The sequence below is a fragment of the Photinus pyralis genome, unplaced genomic scaffold (assembly GCF_008802855.1).
Source record: "Photinus pyralis isolate 1611_PpyrPB1 unplaced genomic scaffold, Ppyr1.3 Ppyr1.4_LG9, whole genome shotgun sequence".
Classification (NCBI taxonomy): Eukaryota; Metazoa; Arthropoda; class Insecta; order Coleoptera; family Lampyridae; genus Photinus; species Photinus pyralis.
This window is the reverse complement of record NW_022170878.1, coordinates 19,924,444-19,942,717: the sequence shown is the minus strand read 5'-3', so window position 1 is coordinate 19,942,717 and position 18,274 is coordinate 19,924,444. Positions and strand designations below refer to the sequence as shown.

At 37.2% G+C, this 18,274-nt stretch overlaps 3 protein-coding genes across 3 annotated transcripts; 2 read left to right on the top strand and 1 right to left on the bottom strand.

The window, feature by feature from the left end:
• Positions 1-5,613: 5,613 nt before the first annotated feature.
• Positions 5,614-8,920, top strand: LOC116180881 (Golgi integral membrane protein 4-like). The gene is made up of 6 exons (XM_031501057.1): positions 5,614-5,857; positions 5,908-6,086; positions 6,131-6,280; positions 7,526-7,672; positions 7,717-8,434; positions 8,482-8,920. Exons 1-6 carry the CDS (start codon positions 5,677-5,679, stop codon positions 8,535-8,537), a joined length of 1,431 nt encoding a protein of 476 aa, XP_031356917.1. The 5' UTR covers positions 5,614-5,676; the 3' UTR covers positions 8,538-8,920.
• A 1,579-nt stretch (positions 8,921-10,499) lies between these two features.
• Positions 10,500-12,432, bottom strand: LOC116181124 (L-galactose dehydrogenase-like). The gene is made up of 6 exons (XM_031501400.1): positions 11,995-12,432; positions 11,829-11,946; positions 11,615-11,776; positions 11,202-11,567; positions 10,803-10,975; positions 10,500-10,750 (listed from the first exon to the last, which is right to left on the bottom strand). Exons 1-6 carry the CDS (start codon positions 12,132-12,134, stop codon positions 10,681-10,683), a joined length of 1,029 nt encoding a protein of 342 aa, XP_031357260.1. The 5' UTR covers positions 12,135-12,432; the 3' UTR covers positions 10,500-10,680.
• Positions 12,433-14,090: 1,658 nt separating this feature from the next.
• Positions 14,091-15,199, top strand: LOC116180701 (protein RRP5 homolog; the record flags this gene model as incomplete). The annotated part of the gene is given in 5 exon segments (XM_031500817.1): positions 14,091-14,291; positions 14,338-14,454; positions 14,508-14,672; positions 14,721-14,994; positions 15,039-15,199. Coding segments are annotated over 5 exon segments (792 nt in total), but the record flags the coding sequence as incomplete, so codon positions are not given.
• Between the last annotated feature and the right edge of the window lie 3,075 nt (positions 15,200-18,274).

The following is an 18,274-nucleotide window of genomic DNA, read 5'->3' as shown; positions in this document are numbered from 1 at the left end:
CGTAGTGGCCGGTGCAGAATTCTTACATATTACAAACTCTAGTCATTTATGATTTAAATTTTTTGTGGATGTTTTCGACGCGCCACCTACTATGCGGTATTAATAAATGTTTAGATTATTGTAAAATGTACAAACTACCTACCTACAATATTATCGATTTTGACCCAGTTAGTACAGTCTCGATACGTTTCGCAAATCTATGGTTTTTGTTTTCGATATTTGAAACCATGACTTATCTTAGTTCCTGATTAATGTAATTATTTATTATTATTCGATATAAATATTAGCGTAGCCTAAGTGAACTACATCGAATATTAAGAGTGTGTCATAATTTATTAAGCGTACATTCTCGTATATGTATATAAAACTACAGAATATTTTTTACACAGCAACCATTGTTAGATATTACTGTAATATTATAGTATTCTATTTATTTGTACGGATGTCGTGTCTGAATGCGTGTGTGTATATTTGTTACGACGTAACAAGGCAAGTACCTGATTGTAACCTTCATTGTTACAACGTAGTTTAAGTTTCATACTCCTTTTGTCCAAACTAAAGTTATATTTAGTTTATTGTCTACTATTATTATTATTTACTTGCATTAATTTAGTACATACGTAATTAAACAAATAATTTAAAGAAGTCGTTACTACTTATTGTACTCCCGCCACTTAGTCATAAATGATCATATTTTAGTTGCAATTAAACAGTCCATGTACTGTATAGTATAAGAAGTTACATCATCGATTTCATTTTGTAACTTCTTATTCTACCACTAGAGGTCACGCATAGTATCATTTTGTTAAAAAAATTCCCTTTCCTTTTAATCGTTCCTTATGCATTGCTGAACTTGCAAAACATTACATTGCTTCGTTGTTAGTTTGACCTGTTCTAGCATTAGGGTTGTAAATCCTAGAATCTTACACAAGGTAAAATATCGGTCAGGGATTATTTAGAATCTCGACAATTCGGTAATTCACTTGACCATTGCGAATTGATAATGTTTTATTGCAGATTCTTACACGCTATTTATATCACAGAAATCCTAGTTTACTTCTATTGTTATTGAGGAAATGCTGACGCCTCGGGTTTGCCAGCATTTCCTTATACAGGGTGAGTTTTTTTTTTCATTTTAAGCATCGGGATCTCAGAAACCATAAGACATACGGATTCAGTTAAATGAGGAAAGAGTTGTCGTTTTAAGAGCTTATTTAAGATATGCTTTTGTTTTTTGAAAAAATCCACAGTTCACTAGATATCGGCGAAAAACAGATTTAGTGATTTTTCATTTAACTGTTGTAGAATCGTTAGTATTAGAAATACAACAAAATGACACGAATAAAAGTTTTAGACATTTTAATGCTTAACATGATGAACATACTAATTTATTTTTAGATCTTACAATTTTTGAGTTATAACACAAACTTTAATTTTTTTTAATGGTAGTCATAGTTGGCTTTGACATTTTTAATAACGATATAAGGCTTGCTAAATGTACTTTAATAAATAACCGCCCTGCAGTAATTTTCGTATTATTGAGAGGTAAGTAAACAGAGTTGGCCATGGAAAACAATATCTATACTGTATTCATTTTAAGGTAGCGATAAAAAGCATAGCGAAGCTTTGATCTTCAGTGTGATTGGTTAAAACTCGAGTCAGTATTACGCTGAAACATAAAATGAATGGCGAATTTTGCAAGCTGTTAGTTTTTATTGTCAATTAAACTCATGAAGTGTCATTAGCTGTTAATGTCAAAGATTTATTTCTGTTTGCAGTATTGGATATTTCTACTTTACAATAATTTGGTGCCGTTTTATATTTTTCCTGCGTGTGCTTGTCTTCAAGCACAGCGCCATCTACTACCTTCTTATAATGAATGCAGTATAGTGAGATAGGTACCTTTCATTTACAACGCAAATTGGACAGGCCAATGTTATCTTCATTTTCTACCAAATGAATTTCAATTCAAGATATGTAGAATGGCTTAGATTTGGAAACACTATATAAATTATGCTGATTTCAACACAACTAACTGCAAGTTAAATATTATAATAGGCAGTAATTAAGAGAACAAAAATGTTTCCCATAGCAAAATCTGTTTTTACTACTCTTAATAATACAAACAGTTCTGTATCAGGTTTAATTGTCAAAGTAAGTACAATGAACCTTATATCATTGTAAACAGAAAAAAATGCACTTTTTAAAAATGTCACAGCCAACTATGATTACCATTTAAAAAAATGTAAGTTTGCGTTATAACTCGAAAATTATAAAAGAAGAATAAATATTAATAAATGTATCTTATTAAGCGGAAAAAATCTACAATTTTTGTTCTTTGCATATTTCTGTATTTCTAATACTAACTATTCTACAACAGTTTAAATGAAAAATCACTAAATCTGTTTTTCGCTCATATCTAGTAAATGTGGATTTAAAAAAAAAAACAAAAGCATATCTTGGGGAAGCTCTTAAAACTACAACTCTTTCCTCATTTAACCGAATCTCTATGTCTTACGCTTTTCGAGATCCTAATGCTTAAAATGAAAAAAAACTCACCCTGTATATACTGCTAAACTTAACTGATATTCTTTCTTGTTAAATTCCTGAATTCTGGCGGACGTGGAAATCCGTTCCAAATGAACACCTGTAATTTGATTACCTACCATTTTACGTAACTACTTCGTCATTACCTTTCAAAGTCGTGTGTTTATTTTATTTTTTTTCGCTTAATCGAATACGCTAATTGTGTAACAAAGCACCTGTTTTCAGCCTTGAAGTTTATCTGTCTTATGAAGACCACCTTGTATATAGACGAATAGTTGGGCGCACCTAAGAACCCCTTCTCTCGAGGCGTTTTTGAAACCCTGCAAAGAGGCGCGGAGAAGCAGCAGGGCGGGGTATGCTATTGTGTAACGCGTTGTTGCAGCGCTACTGTGACAAGGGCGTGCAACAACTAAAATAAAATGTCACTTTCAATGCATCGAGGTCAGAGCTGGGTAAAGCCCTCTTGAAAAGGGCTTGAAGCACTAAGCACCGAGCACTTTGTTTTGATAAAAGTGCTTGCAAGCCCTAAGTACTTTTATGTGATTAAAGAGCTTGGAATTACCAAGCACTTTCTAAAGTAATTGAAAATACAAAGCACCAAGCCCTTGGAAAGTGCTTGAAGCCATTAAAAGTGCTTGAATCACAGTAATTGACAATATAAATTAATATAAATATAAACAATATAAAGCACCTTTCATATTACTGGAAACCAGGGTTTCTAGTCTATAACTTTTGATTGAGAAGCTGATCGAAAAAGTACAAATTGATTTGGATTCTATGCACCCAAATTAATAAGAAAAAGTGTTTTTCCGAGAAATTTTGATGTAGTCGATTTTTGGTAAAAAAGGAAGGCTATACACTGCCTTTTTTTGAGCCCCGAAAAAAAAATTTTCTCAGATCGACCCGGAAAAAATATTTTCTTATAGAATGTGGCCTGTAGAATCGATAACTTCAAACAGTTCCAAGATTGGGCTACTAGTTCAAAAGTTACAGCCCTTTGAATTTTTTTCCAAATTTGTTTCTAGTCTATAACTTTTGATTGAGAAGTCTGATCGAAAAAGTACGAATTGATTTGGATTCTACGCACCCAAATTAATAAGAAAAAGTGTTTCCCCGAGAAATTTTGGTGTAGTCGATTTTTGGTAAAAAAGGAAGGTTATACACTGCCTTTTTTTGAGCCCCGAAAAAAAATTGTCTCAGATCGACCCGGAAAAAAATTTTCTTATAGAATTTGGCCTGTAGAATCCATAATTTCAAACAGTTCCAAGATTGGGCTACTAGTTCAAAAGTTACAGCCCTTTGATTTTTTTTCAAAATTGGTTTCTAGCCTGCTGGAAACACTTTAAAAAACACGCTAGAAACAGTACTTCCGCTAAAGTTTTGCTTGTCCAAATTTTCGTTTAAAACGATTAGGTAAACAAAAAAATGTTGTTATCGGTACAGTACTCTCCCCGTACCCATGGGTAATGACTAATGTAGAAGTAATAACTGCATGTGCTATAAAAGTAGGTACTACAAGAAAAAAATCCAGAATGTTGCTCGGAAATTCCTTGACACTTGTTACTTGTAAGTACGTACCTAACCGAGACGTATCTTCTGAAATAATTGAAATTAGTGATAGTATGTTACGTGAAGAAATGCACAGAGAAAATTTGTAAACTTTTAGTATGTAGGTAATAATTCTTAATTACAAATATAAAAGGACAATAAAAGATAACAATTCCTTATAATCAAAGTAATACAGATATAAGGGTTAAGACTAAATTAAAAAAATAACTTGCAAACCAAAATTTAAACTTCTACTATTCTTGGTATTTACTATTTTGGCGGTTTGATGTTATTTTCTGGCCTTTTATAAAAATGTTTAATTTAGTGGCAAGTGCATGGTAATTGATTAGGTACTTTTTTTGCCGTTCAGGTAATGTATTTTATGTATTATATACGCGGCAGTAAATTATCTGATTATACCTATCGTAATAACTATAACAAAACTTAACGTATGCCGGTATGCCCTGAATATGATAGGGCAGCGTTAATAAATGGCAGAACTGTTACCTGTTCCTTTTTTTGTTCGCGAAATCGTACGACCCCTTTCACAGGAAACCACACAATACGAAAAACAAGAAGTCAAAAGTGAGATGTGCAGACTGCAGACTAATCACTAATGAAGCACAGAACACGTAGGTAACGTCAGAGTAGGAGTGAAGGAATGAGTAAGACTAAGGGTTTTCTAAATTCGTCACCTAATTCACGATAAGAGCTTCGTTATGAAAGTGCTTGAAGCTCTTTGTAAGTGCTTGAAACCCTTAAAAAGTGCTTGAAGTTCTTTGAAAGTGCTTTAAGCTCTTTGAAAATGCTTGAAGCTCTTTATAAGTGCTTGAAGCTCTTTATAAGTGCTTGAAGCCCTTGATTAGTGCTTGAAGCTCTTTAGAAGTGCTCGAAATTGTATGAAAGTGCTTCAAGCAGTTCAATAGGGCTTGAAGCTCCAAGCACTTTTAAAAAGTGCTTGGTAATTGAAGCACTTTTTCCTGAATTAGAAAAGTAATTGAAGCACAGAGCTCTAAGCACTAAAGTCCTTTAGCAAGCACTTTTTTTCAAAGCACTACCCAGCTCTGATCGAGATGGACGCTCTCCTTACACTAGACGCCATTTTTTAAAGTAACTGCGGCCTCTCTTGGTACGTGCGCTTTCCACGCAAAAATCTCTTGAATATTAAAGTTGATCTTAATAGGGAGTCGGGGGATGGAACTGAATTGATAGAAAAGAACTCCTGGTCTTTAATTAGAATACTGTACGATAACCCAAACTGGACCGACTGGACGTAAATGCACTACTAAAAAAGGTTTGACGTCGAGCGCCTTAAGAAGTTCAAGTTAAATACGATTTCCCATGTAAACAAAAATTCCAAAGGTGACACAGCAGCCCTTTTTTGATCTCATAGTATCGTACGTACATGACTGTTAAAAATGAACACACTGTATCTAACAATCATCTGACAAATGAACACACCCTATCAAAAATCAGTGTTGCCCATACCAACCTACGGGTAAATAAAGTAAATGTTACTAACAATGAAATAGTTTACGTTTTATTTGTTTAGTAAACATATCGTATGTAGAAGCAAATGTGATGAGTTCGTCAAGAGTAGTTAGGGGCAGTAAGGGCCGTATCCTTTTAGGTATCTTTGTAATAGTCGCACTAACGATTATAATTGCGTGCTTTAATAACATTTTGAATCAATTAAGCGAGACACGAAAGAACTACGAACAGTGCCACCAGCAGCAGGAGAACCTCTCGACGCAGCTACAAGGTAAGGGGGGCCCTTGGAAGTAGAGCCAACCTAACCACCTCACGTTGCAGTGATATTCGATTACAAACAACGACTGGAGAAGTCGCTCAAAACGGAAAAGGCCGAACATCAGCAGACGAAAAAGGAGCTGGACGCGCGACTGGAGGAGGAGCAGACGAACCACGAGAAGTCAGTCAGCGAGATTAATTTGAAGTTTTCTTCGTTGCAGCAACATTATAATATACTACAGGTGGGTTTTCGCAACACTCTTTTTATGGTTAACGAAGCTTGTAGGCCGAATATAACGATTTTAAGGAGGAATCGAGTAAGATACAACGACAGCAGTTGAATGAGGTGAATGACTTGCAGTCGAAACTTAAGGAGCTTGAGGGGCAGTTTAAACAGTCAATTAAGGAGAAGGATAAGAATTTCGAACATCTTAAGGTACTTTCTGACTTCAATTTGTGCTATTTTGTCATGTAGTATATGGGCCCCTTCGTTGTTCTATATTTGCACCGGCTCATGACTCTCTTTACCATTTCTCTAACATTTTTGTTCTCCTTCTAGCTGTACATCTCTCCTCCACTAGCAGTCTTGCTTGGTGGTATATATGACAAACAAGTCCTTATTAGGTACTGTACGGTATGCGCGCGATACGTTCAGCGCCATCTTCCTGTAGTTTGTGTAGTTTTGCTTGGACACATTTGAACTTTGTGGCTCCTCCCCATATTTCGCTTCTGTACAGTACCATGTTGTTAACTGCCGATACAAGAACCTGCTTTTGCTCTCCTGTGGACTGTCACAGTTCCAGAAGAGTTTTTGCAGACTTGTTACTGGTTTTTCTGCCTTCTCTATCACTTTTTCCGCGTGCCTTCTGTCCAGTCTGCTCCCTAGTAGGTCTATTGTTTTTTTTAAGCAGAATCTCAGCTTCCCCACCTTTATATAGCCATTGTTCCATAAGAGTGGTCCCAGCACCGACCCTTGTGGTATCCCTCTTTGGACTCACAGACAAAAAACAATCACAGAACTGTCCAGAGTAATCTGCAGTTTGGGTGTTAGGCGGGCGCTTCGTCCACGGAGAGTGTCACACATTTATTTTTCATTTTGACACTTGTGCCTGAGGTGTCCCACTTCCACGCAGTTGAAACAATTCGACAGTAATCACTACCTTACACTTTCGGCAGTGGTGCACTTTCTTGTTTTTGATTGGAGTCTGTTCTTCTCAAGCAGTATGGTGCCAATGAAACTCTGTATCTCGTCGGTCATCATTTTCGAGACCGCACTCCTCAGCTCCAGAACTACTTCCTTAATGTCTGTTTTGGTATTTTTACTTATCAGGGTATCCTTCTGCAGAGGCACCTCTAAAAAAAGCATTAGCGGGTCACTCTGTAATTGGGCGCAAGCCTGTTGAGGGCCCAGATCAAGAGAGAGATAATAAATAAAAAAATAAATAAAATCCAGCCCTGCTTTGCACTTTTGTCAGTGTACCTCTTGTTTTTTTTTGTGGGGTGTCAAAATGATCGTCCCTTTTTAGTTTTTTTTTGTGGGGTGTCAAAATGATCGTCTCTTTTTAGTTTTTTTTTGTGGGGTTTTATATTGTGTTTTATACATTTTTTTAAACAATGGCTTATCTTGTTTGTAGTATGTACCTAGATACATGCTACTATCCATAACTAATCGTTTTTTCAGACCCAGTATGCGCAGATACAGGTTGACAAAGAAAACCTCGAAAGTCAGATGAAAGGAACACTAGACGGGCACATCCAATCTGAAAGTGACATAAATCACTTAAAAAAAGTAAACTTCGAATTAACAAAAGAAATTGAAGAACTTAAGGTAAGTGTCTACCACAATTTACGATACAAGACGTAAGCTTGTAGAAAAAATTACCCACCCAAAATGAGGCGCAAGCGGACGACACAAACATAAAACCTCCCGAAGTTAAACAAACAGACAACGAACCGAAAGATCCAAACGATAACGGCGACAATGTCTTGCCGGCTCCCAACAATGACTTACACCCAAACCAAAAGTCCAGCACTCCCAGTAGCAGTTCACTTGTTTCCAAAGCGAGCTTCGATGCGGTTGCACCAATTCACGTGCCGATTGTAACATCGAGCAAAACGCCTAACAAACAGGCCGAGCCACCCGCGCTCCCTCTTCCGTACAAACGGGTACTGCCGGCGGGCGTACCGCCGGTGCCCGCCGCCGCCGTCGACGATTCGAAACCGAAACCCGAAGAGGAGAAGGACGTGCGAGACGAGATAAACAACGGATATCCGAATCGATACCGGTCGAATATCATCGTCAACGAAATGGCGAAGGAGGAGGCGGAAAAACAGAGCGCGCTGAAAGTCGAGGCGGGCGATAGGGAAAACAAGGCTCTAGAGGTGTTCGATCCGCCGCTAAACAATCTCGATGCGTTCGGCATTGAGGATCCGCACGAGGTGAAACGTGTCCAACAAAATAACGCCCCGGGTATACAGGTGGAAGGTGTCAAAGCTCAAGGTCACAATAAGGCGTACGACGCGCAAAATAATGGCGATTATGATAAGGAGGTTATGAACGACATGCAGTTGGAGGAAGAAGCCGAGGACGGTTTGTATTGATGATTTGTATTCATTTTTAGTGTGTTACTTTTGCAGATGATCCCGATTATGGGGACCATATGGCCAGAAAAGATCCAGCTGTTCGCAATTAATTTTTTTAGGTACAAATCTTTACGCCAAAAGGGCTGTCAACAAAGTTATTTAGTAAAGGATTGGAAGGTGGAGCGATTTGAGCGCCATCTCTCAATTCTCGCATTATATCAGCCCATTCAAATTTGGAGTAACTCCAATGAGACCATTTTGGTACAGATTGGCGTTTGAAAAATGGTGATTATTCCTTCTCGAATAAGCCCGATCACATTTTCCTTTAATTTTAAGTTTCTTTGATGAATTAAAACAGTATTAAGAAGTTGAGTTTCCTACTTAAATAAAAACAAATTTTTTTACTCGTAGTGGAGGCAATATTAAATGTCTATTATTAGGTATATAAGATAGCTCAATGTAAAATATTCGTAATAAATTAATTGTAATAATATACAGTACGTAAATGCATACAAATCTGCATACATATGAAACACAATATGAATTTCGATTGCCTGCTGACAGTTATGCAACCCAACTTACACATTAGATAGGTATTATTATTAACCCTAGTTTACTGGCCACTAAAACTTTCAAGTTTATGGGCGTGGGGTGGAACGAACCCTACTCTAACTGTCGCCACCTGCGCGCCGTGTTTCCATGCATAATCTCAGAAAAAAAACTTATGGACATTGAAAGTGGCTGTGGGGTGCGATTCACCCCAGACCTGTAAATTAGGGTTAATAGAAAAAGTGTTTTCCCAAGAAATTTTGGTGTAGTCGATGTTTGGTAAAAAAAGGAAGGAAGGTTTTTTGAGCCCCGAAAAAAAAATTGTCTCAGATGAACCCGGAAAAAAAATTTTCTTATAGAATGTGGCCTGTAGAATCAATAATTTCAAACAGTTCAAAAGTTACAGCCCTTTGAATTTTTTTTCGAAATTGGTTTTTAGTCTATAACTTTTGATTGAGAAGTCTGATCGAAAATGTACGAATTGATTTGGATTCTACGCACCCAAATTAATAAGAAAAAGTGTTTTCTCGAGATATTTTGGTGTAGTCGATTTTTGGTAAAAAGGAAGGTTGTACACTGCCTTTTTTTTTGCCCCGAAAAAAAAATTGTCTCAGATCGAACGGAAAAAATATTTTCTTATAGAATGTGGCCTGTAGAATCCATAATTTCAAACAATTCCAAGATTGGGCTACTGGATCAAAAGTTACAGCCCTTTGCAACGAGGCTATTAATTGCTTAAATTCAAATATAATTTCGAAAAAAGTTACGTAAGTGGCGACATCTCAACTAAACTTGAAAAACTATAAAATGTAACAAGGAGATGGCGCACTTGTACGAATTTTATTGTAACTAAGGCCAGTGGCAGACGAGCATTTATTAAACGAATTTCACAACGTGTGTTATTTTAAACAGGTTGTTTTTGTCATAGTCACACCAGCGTTCAGTTGCAGCAAACCATCGACCTGGATGACGAGTTAGATGTTGCCATAATTTTCTTTTAGAATGTGACCTGTAGAATCCATAATTTCAAACAGTTCCAAGATCGTGCTACCAGATCAAAAGCTACAGCCCTTTGAATTTTTCATAAGTAAATGAGAATAATAGAAATATAAAATAATTTATTATTGTAAACAAGAAAATTTCACCACCAAAGTTAGTCAATAGACACTAATTTTATTGAATACAGCTAGGCACCTCATTAGCATTAGCTGTGTTGAGGTTGCTTTGGTAAATGAAAATGACTACGATGGCTGCTCTCCAGCAGCAATACCAACATACTATATACAAAATTTAAATAAAAATTAATACTGGAATAATTAACTAATTCATTAGTTAAATGGCAGAATGCAAGACTGCTTCATCGCACTATACCTACATTATACTAGTGTAACACAAATGTGGTATGTGGTTTGTATATATCTGTGCTAATTTTACAAGCATTATTAGATATGCTCAAACTTAAAAAAAATATTTTTATAATATTAGGAAACTATAATAAACATAATACTAGAAAAAACATTCAATAGTTTCATGGCTAAAAGTAAACAGCCACGTTTTTAATCCTTTTTTTATGATGCTTTATAATGTGCTCACATTAGAATTTTATTCTACACTGAATAATGTACTTGATTTACAATTCATTTTATATAACAGAACTACAGTATACCTACTACAAAAATATCGAAGTACTTCTCTGCAGTGGCTCTATGGCAAAGTCTCTTTAAATTTGTTATTTTCTTGCTCCCAATTTCCTATCTTCAATTTTGAAAAAAATCTAAAAAAGACAGTCAGTCAGTGGCTTTTGCATAAATTAGTTTACTACTTACCTCATTAGTACATCAGTCAGCACCTGTTGCTCATGAGAGTCTATACCATTGTACAAAACATCCAAATTGGCACATACCAAGTCCACATTATTCATGCCGACTAAAGTGGTGTCCGGACCTGACTGTTGGTAACAGTAGTGTGTAGCTAATCTTGCTAGGCTAACGTTATTAGCCTGTAAAAATGTTGACTTTGAGTAGGGCACATTTAAATCCCTTTTTTTATATGCATTGAACTATACACATAGTGGAACACAGGACGTTGACTGTACAAATCGTTCATCTCAATCTCTGTTGCTTTTAGGTCTATGATTTTCTGCATTTTTGCTCCAATATACTCATAGTTCAAGAAATAAATCTTACTCTAAAGTATTGCCAACCGCCTAACTTCAGGACACTAACCTTACAGTATTCATTGGCTTCAACGCAAATATCTTTAATAAATTGCGGTGCCGGATGCCAAGGTTGTGGACCTTCATCAGTCAGGAGCCCCATGCAAAGCCCTGCCGCGTTAATAACACCTAAATCCCTCGCCTTAAAATCGGGCAAATACTGTAGAAGGGTGGTATCGATAAGTGACAAACGGCAGTAGCTCAGAATTGTATCAATTTTAACACGGCTCTTCTCAATGCACTCGGCCAAGGTGAACACTGGGTATCCGGTAACACCGATAAATTTAGCTTTACCAGTCCTACGTGCCTCGTCCAGAACCGGTAGAGTCTCCTGAAGAACGGTACTCAACGACTTGTCAAACTCAATGTCGTGCGCCTACAAACAGTTGAAAAGCTCTAACGATAAAAGTAACGTAGATTTACCTGCAATAAATCGATGTACTCGACTCCCAACTTTTTCAAGCTAAGTTCGATGCTCTCTCTAGTTTTACCGGCGGAAAAATCAAACATCAATTTCGGATCTGGTTGATACCGCCCAACCTTGGTTGCAACATAGTAGGCTTGTCGAGGGATCCCTTCCAAACACTATTTGCAAATTACACGTAAATTTCACAGAGAAACCCCGGCATTTGCTCACCTTCCCTAAAACTTCCTCAGAGACCCCGTGACCGTACCAAGGTGCTGTGTCAATGAAATTGACTCCAGATTTAATCGCCTTATGTAAAGCTTCTTTGCATTGGTTGATCGAATAATCGCTAACAAGATAAGTTAAGTTACTTGCGACGTCAAGATTATTTAGTCACCCGTATTGTTGGCAAAATCCACCCGTTCCAATTGAAAGATGCGAAACCAACAAGCCGGTCGCGCCAAACCGATTGTATTTCATCTGTCGTACCGCGGCTTCATCGTGGAAACCTGCTACAAACGTCGGTGGTAAGACCATGTTTGAAAGACTCTATCCACATTAACCTTCATTCAAGGTTGCGATAGGGAGTAAATTATTTAACTTATGATAATGATATGTTGTTTAATTAGTCATGAATCACTGAGGATTCCCCTAGTAGCACTCCATCCTGGGATAATTCAGCCTTAGATCTAATGTAACTGGATGAGTTTTTTTTATATGTCTTTAGGAGTAAAACGAGCATTTGATCCTGTGTCCTGTGTCGATCTGGCTGTCTGTATTTACATTTTTTAAGTTTCCTTGAAATTGCACAGAATTTGTGGAATAAGTAGTTCAACAACTATCATAATAGTTCAAAGTGACATTTTACAGTTGACCTACTACATATTTACTTGTAGGGATATTTAAAAGTAAACGTGACTCATATCAATCGGCATCACCAAATTTCAAAATTTTTCCATCTTTCTACTTCACGTATCTGCTTCCGTCACACATTAATCAACAGGCCTGAACTAGAGAAGCGTGTACCAAGAAGAAAACAGACACTTCAGAACACGCAGTATTTGAGTGTGAGAGGTGGGAAAAGCGTAGATGGACGCCGAGAATGGAGGTAGCAGACAGACACACAGACATACGCACGCACCGAAGTAATTTCAAAGTCTAGAAGATTGAGGGGCTCCTCAAATGGTTCACTGAGAGCGTACCGTGCTCGTCCATCGCCTTTTTAAACGACACTGTGCTCACGATGTAAACCCAGCACTCACAGACATATTTCAACGCCTTACTTCGTCTTAAACTTTCACAAAACTTGTATCAGGTCAGGAGAATATAATGTCCGAGAAGGTGATTGAAAGTTAGGTTAAAATTTTAGTGAGGTTAGCTTAGAGTGGTAGTTAGGTTAGATCAGAATTCTTGTATCAGGAGAATATAATGTGCGAGGAGATTGAAGGTTAGAATAAAATATTTTAAATGCCTAAAACCAATTTGATCTACCTAACTACCACGCTAACCTAACAACACTAATATTTTATTCTCACCTTCAATCTACTCGCACATTATATTCTCCTGATACAAGATTTCTGATCTAACCTAACTACCACGCTAACCTAACAACTAACCTAACTACCACGCTAACCTAACAACACTAATATTTTATTCTCACCTTCAATCTACTCGCACATTATATTCTCCTGATACAAGATTTCTGATCTAACCTAACTACCACGCTAACCTAACCTCACTAATATTTTATTCTAACCTTCAATCTCTTCGCACATTATATACTCCTGATACAAGATTTCTGATCTAACCTAACTACCACTCTAACCTAACCTCACTAATATTTTATTCTAACCTTCAATCTCCTCGCACATTATATTCTCCTGATACAAGATTTCTGATCTAACCTAACTACCACGCTAACCTAACCTCACTAATATTTTATCATAACCTTCAATCTCCTCGCACATTATATTCTCCTGATACAAGATTTCTGATCTAACCTAACTACCACTCTAACCTAACCTCACTCATACTTTATCCTAGCTTTTGTTCACCTTCCTTCTCTCAAATTATCTCTATTATCTAACCTAACTATAGTAGTATACTCTCACCCAACCTCATTGTAATAACCAAACCCTGAATCACCTCGTGCGAGAACAACAATTCCCTTTAGTGGTTGAAGGAGGTGGTTGCCGGTTAGCAAGACTTTTTGTCGCTCACCCTCAGTAGTGAGTAAGGATACCAGTGGCAAAAACTTTTTTGGCCTTTCAAAAACAATGGTGGTTTGCGCGAGAGGTCTCACAGTGCGGCGACTGTGGCCTTTTAATTGAAAGGGAAAGGGCTTTTAGATCATATATGATCTAAGGGAAAGGGTGTACATTGGACATCACGTTTCGATATATGGCAATGAGTCTCGCTTAGATTTAGATGCTGGTATGACAGTAGTTCAAAGTGCCTATATACAGTTGACCTACTACGAGCTTCCATGCTTGTTTTGTGTACATAACCAAACTTTTTTTAGACTTTCATGCCTTTGTGAATCTTGTGTTTCAGAAGATAACATCTTAAAGTGCCCCTGCGAATGTCTAGTATTCACTAGGACGAGACAAGAAAGAGCAAATGGATACTGAAGAATACTTTCCTCGTGGCAAAATCGCCAATGCCACCGAAATCAAGCCCTTCTCCGTTCACACGGTAAGTACCTCGAATAGGACGGCAGTAGCTAACTTTCTACTCGTAGAACTTTTTATTTGACACCAACAAAAGAAAAAATTCCACTAGTGAGTATGATAATGTGAAAAGAACTCGATTAAATGAAAAATCGAGCAACGAATTCGTCTTGGAAATAAACTACAGTGTACGTAACTGGTTTGCCACCACATTTGGCCTTTACATCTTTTAACATTGTAGACTATCGAAGTGGGAATGACCCTTCTGGCGTGTGTTCGGTCCATTACGACTTTATCCATCGAAGTGGAACTCCCTGGGAAAATGTCGGGGAAAATTAAGATCACGTCAATATCGGACCCCCTCACAAAACTCCTGCGGCAAAAAGCATTGGGTACACTTACGGACGTACGAGAATCATCGTAAACGACATCGGAACTAAACGTTATGTTGTAGGATTGCGCACAATTGGACAAAATGTTTAGCATCGGGCAGTTTATTCCAACGAAGGTGCTGTCGAAGGAAACCACGGGAAAAGGCACAGAGCTGGCATTATCGATGAGCCCTACAGATTTACATCGCACTTGGAGCTATGACAAATTTAGGAAGGGTTGCGTGATATGGACTGCGATCGAAAGTCGGCAGGATCACGGTTATCAGTTAGATGTCGGTAATGGTGACTGTCGAATATTCTTACCTGATAAGAACGTCGGATCGGGGATGACCTACGGTAGGCGTATCTGATACCTGTAGATTTTTAAATAACGTTTACAGGCATTGGCCAACCGTTATGGTGCGTGGTAAAGAAGTCGACAATATTGGGTGACACAATTACATTGGTCGTTAGTCCTTTAGATGGTCAAACTAAACTGACGGACGATGCGGAGGCGTTTAATTTGATACCCGGGACGCCTGTCAGTTTTACGGTTTCTAAAGTAAGCATGATTTATTTGGCCAGAAAAATTCTGAAACCCTATATCTCCGTACCTACAAAAAAGGGTCGAAAAATACCACCAAACGCATAGTAATCTGAACATTTTGAGCTCTATTTGGTGCCCCTAAGGCCAGCAAAAGGTTTATTTGTTGTGTTGGGTTGAAAATGGGATCCACCACGTCAGTAGGCCACTGTTTGATGATTGGACTTGTAGTTGCTCCTTAGGTTGTGACTTCTTTGTATAACACTTCCCTTTTTTGCGCTTGGATAAATATCCCATCAAGATCAAAAATCGATATGTTACCTGAATTATACCTTTAAATCAATAAATACTATCAATCGTTATCTCCATTATTTATGATGCAAACGTCATAGGTTACAATTTCAAAAAAAAATCTCCAGAAATAAGAAAGTTGACATTGCGCAGTTTGTATTATTATTTTCAAACCGATTTGAAATGCAATTGGTTCACAAATTATCGGCGTTATTATCAACGAAAGCTTCTTTCAAGCACGTAAAGTCGGAAAGTACTTCTCATCGCATTTCACTCTCCTAAACTGCCTTATTGGCCTTGAAAATTACTTCTACACGTTGCCAAGCTCGTCTTGCTTAAGCACCCTGACGTGTCCCCTCTATCTGAATGTACGCGCACGTTCTCGATCTCCCCCCCCCCCCCCCGGGTTATTGGTGAGGTTGGGAGTATACTAGTTAGGTTAGGTGAGAAATCTGGTGATCAAAAGTTAGGATAAAATATTAGTGAGGTTAGGTTAGAGTGCTAGTTAGGTTAGGTCAGAAATCTTGGATCAGGAGAATATAATGTGCGAGGAGATTGAAGGTTAGAATAAAATATTAGTGAGGTTACGTTAGAGTGGTAGTTAGGTTAGGTCAGAAATCTTGTATCAGGAGAATATAATGTGCGAGGAGATTTCTGACCTAACCTAACTAGCACTCTAACCTAACCTCACTAATATTTTATTCTAACCTTTAATCTCCTCGCACATTATATTCTCCTGATACAAGATTTTTAATCTAACCTAACTACCACACTAACCTAACCTCACTAATATTTTATTCTAACCTTCAATCTCCTCGCAGATTATATTCTCCTGATACAAGATTTCTGACCTAACCTAACTACCACTCTAATGTAACCTCACTAATATTTTATTCTAACCTTCAATCTCCTCGCAGATTATATTCTCCTGATACAAGATTTCTGACCTAACCTAACTACCACTCTAATGTAACCTCACTAATATTTTAGTCTAACCTTCAATCTCCTCGCACATTATATTCTCCTGATACAAGATTTCTGACCTAACCTAACTACCACTCTAATGTAACCTCACTAATATTTTAGTCTAACCTTCAATCTCCTCGCACATTATATTCTCCTGATACAAGATTTCTGATCTAACCTAACTAGCACTCTAACCTAACCTCACTAATATTTTATTCGAACCTTTAATCTCCTCGCACATTATATTCTCCTGATCCAAGATTTTTGATCTAACCTAACTACCACACTAACCTAACCTCACTAATATTTTATTCTAACCTTCAATCTCCTCGCAGATTATATTCTCCTGATACAAGATTTCTGACCTAACCTAACTACCACTCTAATGTAACCTCACTAATATTTTAGTCTAACCTTCAATCTCCTCGCACATTATATTCTCCTGATACAAGATTTCTGACCTAACCTAACTAGCACTCTAACCTAACCTCACTAATATTTTATTCTAACCTTTAATCTCCTCGCACATTATATTCTCCTGATCCAAGATTTTTGATCTAACCTAACTACCACACTAACCTAACCTCACTAATATTTTATTCTAACCTTCAATCTCCTCGCAGATTATATTCTCCTGATACAAGATTTCTGACCTAACCTAACTACCACTCTAACCTAACCTCACTAATATTTTATTCTAACCTTTAATCTCCTCGCACATTATATTCTCCTGATACAAGATTTCTGATCTAACCTAACTACCACGCTAACCTAACCTCACTAATATTTTATTCTAACCTTCAATCTCCTCGCAGATTATATTCTCCTGATACAAGATTTCTGACCTAACCTAACTACACTCTAACCTAACCTCACTAATATTTTATTCTAACCTTCAATCTCCTCGCACATTATATTCTCCTGATACAAGATTTCTGACCTAACCTAACTGTCACTCTAACCTAACTTCACTAATATTTTACTCTAACCCTCAACCTCCTCGCACATTATATTCTCCTGATACAAGATTTCTGACCTAACCTAACTGTCACTCTAACCTAACCTCACTAATATTTTATTCTAACCTTCAATCTCTTCGCACATTATATACTCCTGATACAAGATTTCTGATCTAACCTAACTACCACTCTAACCTAACCTCACTAATATTTTATTCTAACCTTCAATCTCCTCGCACATTATATTCTCCTGATACAAGATTTCTGATCTAACCTAACTACCACACTAACCTAACCTCACCAACATTTTTTCCTAACCTTCAATCTTCCTCGCACATTATATTCTCCTGATACAAGATTTCTGATCTAACCTAACAAGCACTCTAACACAACCCACTAATATTTATTCTAAACCTTAATCTCCTCGCACATTTATTTCCCTGATACAAAGATTTGATCTAACCTACTACGCACACTAACTAACCTCCCAAATATTTTATTCTAACCTTCAAATCTCCTCGCAGATTAATTCTCCTGCTACAAGATTTCTGACCTAACCTAACTAGCACTCTAACCTCCTCACTGAATATTTTATCCTAACCTTCAAATCCCTCGCAGATTATATTCTCCTGAATACATAGATTTTGAAACCTAACCTAACTAGCAATCTAAACGGTACCTACTATATTTTATTCTACCTTCAATCTCTCCCTCGCCAGATTATATTCTCACTATACAAGATTTCTGACCTAACCTAACTAGCCACTCCTAACCTAACCTCACTAATATTTTATTCTAACCATTTAATCTCCTCCGCAACATTATAATCTCCTGATACAAGGAATTTCTGACGGAACTAAACCTAACCTACAACCCA